Source organism: Haemaphysalis longicornis, unplaced genomic scaffold, assembly GCF_048455015.1.
Source record: "Haemaphysalis longicornis isolate Haplotype H1 unplaced genomic scaffold, Haemaphysalis longicornis Haplotype H1 scaffold_8, whole genome shotgun sequence".
Taxonomy (NCBI): Eukaryota; Metazoa; Arthropoda; class Arachnida; order Ixodida; family Ixodidae; genus Haemaphysalis; species Haemaphysalis longicornis.
Window position 1 is genome coordinate 135498472 of NW_027526445.1, and position 8475 is coordinate 135506946.

An 8475-nucleotide genomic window follows, 5' to 3' on the forward strand; every position below is an offset into this window, starting at 1 on the left:
TAGGCGATGAGGAGCGCCTTAGCGGAGGGCGCTGGATTTATTTTGACCACCCTGGGTATCTTTAGCGTGCACCGAAATCTCGAACACACGGCCGTTTTTGCTGTTCGACTCCATCAGAAAAGCGGTAGCCGCTGCCGGGATTTGAGCCCACGTCCTTAGTCTCCGCAGCACTACGCAATAGCCACTGAGCCACAGCGGCGGGTAACTATATATCTGACACAGGCGTTCAGTATCGAGGGAGTTCTAGCATTTCACTGGGTATTTTATTTCATTCCCTTGTTCCAGTGGGTTTATTTGTCTTAGCTATTTTTTTTATTTTTAATGGGTATTGTGCCGAGATTTGTTGCGCCCGACAATACAGAAATAAATGCACTGATAAAAAAGAGCAAATTTCTACTAGATAGTAATGTCTGTATCTTGACCGTGTTAGCAAAGTACAAGTAAGACAGGGAGCTAGTCAGCTCCGACGGGGCATACGTTGTCAAATGCCCCGGGGTAAAAACGCAAACTTGCCCGGAAACAAATGCTGCCAGCGCCGTTTGCATAGACATTCAAAGCAATAAATTTTCATCAGAAAGTAACCTCTTTCTTTGTTTTACGGCGCATTCCTTTTGTGTAAGGGTTGGCGGCGTTAAAACACGCAGTAAGCAGAACTAAAAACGAGCTCCTTGCTCACTCGGTGCGTCCTTGCACTTCATATCGACTGTTTTGACCAATCAGAGCTGTTTCTCATTGCCAGGAACTGTGCTCTGGTTTGAAATTGGCGCTCGCCTGCGGGGCGCAGCACGTGGAAAAATAGCGGGAATCTCGGCGTGATGGCACGCGGAGGAGACGGACGAAGACAAGAAAGAAGAAGGAAGATTCTCGGTCGCCATGTTAAAGCTTGTTTTGCCCTGTACTTACTGTAAATACAGTTTGCTTTCTTTGCTTTCCGTTCGCCTTTGAGATTCTTCAGCAACTGGTGCCGAAACCCGGGAACTGTGGAACGCCCTACAGTGAAAGAGACAGCGGAAAAGCTTCGGGTGTCCACCAGGAGGTGCGACCGGTGTTCGGAAGCAAGGATGAACCGACTGAAGGAGAAGCGTACTGCTCGGCGGCAGCAGAATACTCGCCTCATCAATGAAGCAAAAGCTGTCTTGGATACGGCGGACATCGGCGAGCTGGCGTCGTTGCGTGAAAGACTGCAGGCCAACAACGACGAATTGGAAAGGCTGAATGTTTTGTTCGAAGAGCACCTCAAGGACGAAGAGGTCGCAGCGGAAATGGAGGCTGTACTGAAGTACGAAGACGCCGCTAAAGGTATGCTCGCTCAATTAAAGTCAAGAGAAGCAATGCTTCAATCAAGCCACGTGTCACCTATCCCAAGGAACCCGTCACATACGCGGGTGGATCAACGCGAGGAACTAGCGCGAGGCAGTTCCGTCAAGCTTCCGACACTCAAACTGCAGTCATTCGACGGGGAGATATGCCAGTGGCATAGTTTCTGGGAGCATTACCAGGCGTCTGTTCATACCAACGACTGTCTAACTAAGGGAGAAAAGTTCCAGTACCTACGTACGCTTCTCAACGGCAAGGCAGCTGCGTCTATCGCGGGCCTTCAAGCGACGAGTGAATGCTACGATGATGCCGTCGACATTCTTAAAAGACGCTTTGGGGACACTCGACGCATCGTTCAAGAGCATCTGGCTCGCTTGAGGTCTCTGCCCTCGGTGCAAGCATCGGACGACGTGAAGGGTTTGCGCAAGCTTATGGACTACGTGCACTGCCACATGAGGGGACTTAAAGCCCTGAACATCAGTTCGGCTACCTATGCGACCATGCTGACGGACATCATACTGCAAGCTTTGCCAAGCGACGTCGTCGTTGGCTATCATCGACTGGTGGCGACTTCTAAGACCTCATCCACGTCGCGCACCGAACAGCAAGACGAAGGCGGGCGGTCGCTATCCCCAACAACTTGCGAAACAGGCACGGCAGAGCGTGAGCTGCAAGGTCTTCTTGAATATCTGCTGGTAGAGGTAGAGAGTCGAGAGCGAAGTGGGTTGGCTGATCGCCAAGATAAAAGAAGTCCTCGAAGTGGATTTGACCGAAAACAATTGGCGCACCTACCAACTGCAGCCGTACTGCATACTGTCGCTCCACAGGAAAACAAGACCTGCTTCTTTTGCTGCTCTCCGAAGCATTCTACCGAGAACTGTGATGTAACTATCATGAAAGAAGAAAAGTTGAAGAAGCTCGCCAAAGACAACCGATGCTTTCGGTGCACTATGCGTGGGCATCGTTCAAAGGATTGTCGCCGGAAAGTAAAGTGCAGCAAGTGTCAAGGGAGGCATGTTTCATCTATGTGCGATCCAACGTGGCAACCCAAGAAAGCTGAAGTCACAAAGAGTGTGAACGCTAACAGCCTTCACACAAGCACGTGTTCATACTTGACTAACGAGGTACTTCTGCAGACGTTCCGGACTTGGGTTGTCGGAAGTCAGCGTTGCGCGTACATTCGTGCAATAGCAGACGGTGGAAGCCAGACAACGTTTATTCGGGAGGATATTTCCAAGACCCTATGCCTGAAAGAGCTTGGAAGTACGAGTCTCCAGTTGAATACGTTCGGACAGGCGGCTACGACTTCACAGCGTCGGCGCCTCGTGGAAGTACGTCTTCGCAGTCAGTACGACGGTACGGAGCATCTTATACAAGCCGTTGAAGTCCCATTCATTTGCCAAGAAGTTGTCCAAGTGCCGGCTGAACATGACTTCGTGAAGACACTGGAAGACAGTGGTCACAACATCGCCGACAAACTTTATATACCGGGCATGGCAGCCGTACCTGGTATTGGGCTGCTTGTGGGCTGTGATCACCTCTGGCAGCTGATGACTGGAGAGATAAAGCGCTACTCTGGTAACGCAGGCATGGTGGCTCTTGACTCCGTCTTCGGATGGATGTTTCAAGGACCTCTCTCATTGAGTACATCAGTTAACTTGACGATGAACACCTGCGTTCTACGAGTGAGTGCGTCAGCGGAACCAGCAGACAGCATCATGCAGAAGTTCTGGGAGCTTGAGAGCATAGGTATTGTGGACCAGGACAATACTATAAATGAGGCCTCGGACGTTCTCTGTGAGTTCAAGCGTAATGTCAAGTTTAAGGAGGGCCGCTACGAGGTTGCACTCCCATGGAAAGATAATGGTGGTCGCTTGGACGACAATAAGACGCAAGCTATGAAGAGACTTCTGGCTCTCGGGGCGAAATTGCGGCGCCATCCCGAATTCGGGCAGCAATACGACTCCACCATTCGGTCCTACATGACTTTGGGACACGCAGAGCGGGTAAAGAAAATCGGACCGTCATCCTTTCCGGTGTATTACATGCCGCATCATGCAGTGATTCGCAGCGAGTCCACGACTACCAAGGTCCGAGTGGTTTTCGACGCATCGTCACATGGGCCGGAGTACACGTCCCTCAATGAACACTTGGAAAAAGGCCCAAGGCTTCTGGCAGACTTGACCACACTGTTGATAAAATTTCGGTTGCATCCCATCGCTCTGACCGCAGATATTGAAAAGGCGTTCCTGCAAATCGGCATTCAAGAGCAAGACAGAGATGCACTGCGGTTTCTGTGGTTCAAGCAAGTTCCCTCGGACGAGAATCCTAAACCTGAAGTGGAAGAATGGAGGATGACCAGAGTACCGTTTGGTACCACAGCAAGCCCATTTTTGCTGAACGCCACCTTACAACATCACCTGAGGCTTGTCAGCGGTTCCTTTCGGGACACGGCTGCCCTACTCGCAAAGTCGTTTTACGTCGACGACTTGCTCGTGGGAGCCGGCACCGACCAAGAGGCGCAACGTGTTTTCACGGAAGCTAACGCTATACTGGAGTCAGCAGGTATGCGTCTTAGGAAGTGGACCTCTAACTCGACACACCTACAGCAGCTGTTCGAGCAGGAAGAAGGCATCACTTCTACCGACGGAACACTCAAGATTCTTGGCATGGTATGGGAGCCCCGAAAAGATCTCATGACAATAGCTTCAAAGTCTGTACTTAGTTTTTTTGACAAAGATCGAAACTCCAAAAGATCAGTGCTCCATACAGTGGCACGAATTTTCGATCCTCTCGGAATGATCGCACCATTCACAGTTCAAGCCAAGATATTATTCCAAGAGATATGGAAACGGGATGTCTCTTGGGATGAGGATCTTCCACTTGACATCGGAGCGCAATGGCGGCGTTGGCGATCGGACCTCCAGGAACTTGGCAGCGTCAAAATACCTCGCTGGGTACATTTATCCCCAGAGACTACGGCAGCTCAACTGCACATATTTTGTGACGCGAGCCCAAAGGCATACGGAGCATGCGCCTATTTAAGGCTTCAAGACAACAGCAATTGCGTGAAAACAGAACTGGTGATGGCCAAGTCAAGAGTCGCTCCTATAAAGACGTTGACATTGCCGCGACTCGAGCTTCTCGGCGCCGTCCTCGGGGCCCGGATGTCAAATTTCTTGGAAGCATCTCTTGCCAAAGTACCGCGCAACGTCGAAACTATATTTTGGACAGACTCCCGCATCACTCTGCATTGGATTACGGGTAATCCATCACAATGGAAAGAATTTGTCAAAAATCGAGTAACCGAAATTCAAAGACTGACGGCTAGGACACAGTGGCGGCATTGTCCCGGAAATTGCAATCCTGCCGATCATCTCACTCGCGGGGTGTCATTGCACATTCTGAAAACCGATGAACGATGGTGGCATGGACCCACGTGGTTACTGAAAGACCCTACAGATTGGCCTAAGGAAGAGTCAGAGATTGGGTTGAAAGGCGTCGACGACGAAAGGGAGAGATGTGTGCAAATCTGCTTTGTGAGGACTGTGAATCCCATCTTGGACTTGGCGCGGTATTCCAACCTGTTGCGAATTCTCCGAATCACCGCTTGGATTCTGCGATTCATCAGAAATTGTAGAAATGTTGCCAACCGGATATCTACATCCATCTCAGCGGAAGAGATTAAGGACGCTGAATTGTACTGGATCCGCGTTGTTCAACAAGACAGTTACGGTGAGGAGCTCGAGCGGCTCTTGAATCAAGCTCCTCTCGACTGCCGATCAAGCATTCGGATGCTCAGTCCGTTCCTTGACTCAACGGGATTGATGCGTGTACGAAGCAGGCTAGAGTTCTCTCAAGAAGAACACGAAGTCAAGCACCCTCTCTTACTGCCACCTTCTCACGCGTTCACCGAACTTGTCATTCGCGATTGCCACCAACGAATCCTTCATGGCGGGACTCAAGACACATTGACCGAGCTACGACAGAGATTCTGGGTTCAACGTGGAAGACAGATAGTAAAAAAGGTAATCGGCAGATGTAATGCTTGCATAAGGACACAACTAAGGCCAGCCAGTGCACCTGTAGCCCCTTTACCTGGTGATAGAGTGCGCCGCTCGGATCCCTTCGAGGTAGTAGGGATAGACTTCGCTGGACCTCTTTATGCTCGCACTGAAGGCTCATCTGCGAAAGTTTACATTGCCTTGTTTTCATGTGCAGTTACGAGAGCCCTGCATTTGGAGTTGGTTTCGAGACTGTCGAGTGAAGCGTTTCTTCTAGCCCTACGAAGATTCACGTCTCGCCATGGACTCCCGGCTGTCATTTACACGGACAATGCACGAACTTTCAAAAAGGCATCCAAAGATATCGCATCATTGGAAAAGGCGTTCCTGGACGTAAAGTTTCAAGATTACTGTGCTCAAACACGCGTGCAATGGAAGTTTATTGTAGAAAGAGCTGCGTGGTGGGGCGGATTTTGGGAGCGTATGGTGCGAACCGTAAAATCCTGTTTACGGCGAGTCCTGGGGAAAGCTGCACTGACGACTGAAGAACTGACGACTGTACTTCAAGAGGCAGAGGCGGTAATTAATTCCCGTCCGCTCACGTACCTTTCTTCAGCACCAAATGACCCAGAGGTACTCACGCCCGCACACTTCCTAATAGGAAGGAGGCTTGTTGCGATACCTGCGGGTCAACCACCAACAGCGGAATCAACAAGAAGCGAAGTCACGCGAAGGTGGCTCCATCGTAAACGGCTTGGGGAACAGTTCTGGAGGAGATGGCGTAAGGAATATTTGTTGCAGTTGCGCTCTTTCCACCATGCGAAAAATGTGCCCACCCACGAGCTCAAAGTTGGAGATTTGGTGCTTGTGCACGAAGAAAAAGCTCCTCGACAAATGTGGGAGACTGGTCGGGTTATACGAGTTATCATGGGACGCGACCACAACGTCCGAGCCTGCATTGTGAGGATTCCTAGCGGAGCTACATTGCGACGACCGGTGCAGCTACTGTACCCAATAGAGCTTACTGCAGCGTAGACGGAGATTACAACTCTCAGTGCTGGGGCCGGGAGGATGTTTCTCATTGCCAGGAACTGTGCTCTGGTTTGAAATTCGCGCTCGCCTGCGGGGCCCAGCACGTGGAAAAATAGCGGGAATCTCGGCGTGATGGCACGCGGAGGAGACAGACGAAGACGAGAAAGAAGAAGGAAGATTCTCGGTCGCCATGTTAAAGCTTGTTTTGCCCTGTACTTACTGTAAATACAGTTTGCTTTCTTTGCTTTCCGTTCGCCTTTGAGATTCTTCAACAAGAGCCACTTTTGTTAACAAAATATTACTGTTACAGAGGCAACAACAACACTTAAAGGCGCCCAAAAGTTACCAAAACATCATCAGACACAGCCGTTTCACATATAATGTGATTACATACAGCCCCCGTGTTCTTTCCCAATTACGATCCCAGAGCATGTATCATGTCCGCATTTCCTTAGTACTGGAGGCAACAATTAACGCTTGAGATGAAAGGTAGAGTGAAAACAAGAAAAGAGTATTGCGGCGGGTCGAAGAGGCGAACTGGAAAGGGAGAAGACAAAGATTGTTGCGCTGACCCTCCAGTCAAGAAGACCGGTTGTGGTGAGGAGAAAGGTGTGAAGACAGCGTCTGGGCACCAAGCATGCGGTTCCGTGGTTGTGACACCACGGAAATGGAAGGTGTGCCAGTTCGCCTGCAGTAGCGGTAATTGCAGCTGCACGCGTGGTGAGGCGACCACGGCCCCGCTCTTGTAGGCACGGTGCGGCGGTGCTGCTGTATTACGACGTCGTGGATATGGCATTCTTAAAACTGCAATTACCGTGTTAGGGCACACAACTAATGGAACCTGGTCAAACGGGGAGTGGGTTAAGGCAGCAGCAAAATAGACAGCAACAAATCCCTTCCAAAAACACTTTTGGAAACATTCAACTTCCTTACAGGGCATTCGGCCCATTGATTTTGCTTAGGATAATATTGAAACCATTATCGGTTTATACGGTTGAAAAATTACTCCTCACTATGTAATATTCCCCCTGGAACCGTAAGATCATGCTTTGTTTCATAAATAATTAGACATGAAGCCGAAATATTTGACCAATGTGAGGTCACCCTGTTCTCCGCGAGTATTGTCCAAATCCTTTGCGAAATTCTGGCCAGCGGGTACCACATTTTGAAAGGTGTTTGGGCCACTCTTGCCTGATAAGTGTTTTGCAATGCATATTAGAGGTATTCATGTGTTCAGAAGTACGGGCGCCTGGAATTTGTCGTGATAACTGGAGATTCTTTACAGTGAAAACTACCTAAATGTGTTTCAAATTGGGCTTTTAACTGATCAGTTTTGGGCAAAAGCTTACATCTCCTTTTAGAGCTCTGGTGGCGTTGTACCTATTTTTAATGATAATAACGTTTTATGTGATGATAAAAAATTGCCGTTTAAAACGTTTTTGCACAGTGGTTTATTTAAAGTATACGCATACAATTGCCCTCCAGCTGCGCAAAATGTCTCGTTGCACCAACACGCTTCCTGTGGTGCATGTGTTAGCATAGTTTCGCCGACGCTTTTTGCAGATATTTTGACGTTATTCCCACGTGCCGGGGAGGTTCATCTAATAAACGCTTATGGGACGAGAACTACATGCAATAACTTCGTTTAACATGCCTCGTCTGGGGTGAATTTATTACTTGTGATCTTGCTGGCTCTCCACTTTGCAGAAAAGCTTATTAGCTTAACGGTTGAAGTGCTCGTCATAAATAACTCAATGTTTTAACATTAATACAACAGAATAAATACCTGCAGAGCAGAATGCCAGGAAATCCAACGGGGATAGCTTTTATTGTTTCTCTTTTTTGTTATAATATGGTTAGTAATCCTGACGGCATTTCTTACTTTGACAGGATTAAAGTTCAGAAAAATGTAATTCCAGCGAGAAGATGCCGCACAGGCCTTCTCATTAATTGTGGAATGCCTTGCCGTTTCAGCTTTATGGCAGAGGGTGTTCCCACTGACTTTAAAGGTATTCGGGCTTTTAATGAAACTGCAGCTTATGCTTCATGGTTGTATAAATCCCCCCTTCCAGGATCCGTCAGCTAACCGGGTTTCTTTATTTTTAACTTACATATCAAAGAA

At 48.9% G+C, this 8475-nt stretch overlaps 1 protein-coding gene across 1 annotated transcript; it reads left to right on the forward strand.

Annotated features, from left to right (window-relative positions):
• The first annotated feature begins 1061 nt into the window (after positions 1–1061).
• Positions 1062–5584, forward strand: LOC144148489 (uncharacterized). The gene is made up of 3 exons (XM_077680022.1): positions 1062–1980; positions 2722–4030; positions 5539–5584. Exons 1-3 carry the CDS (start codon positions 1062–1064, stop codon positions 5582–5584), a joined length of 2274 nt encoding a protein of 757 aa, XP_077536148.1.
• Positions 5585–8475: the final 2891 nt, after the last annotated feature.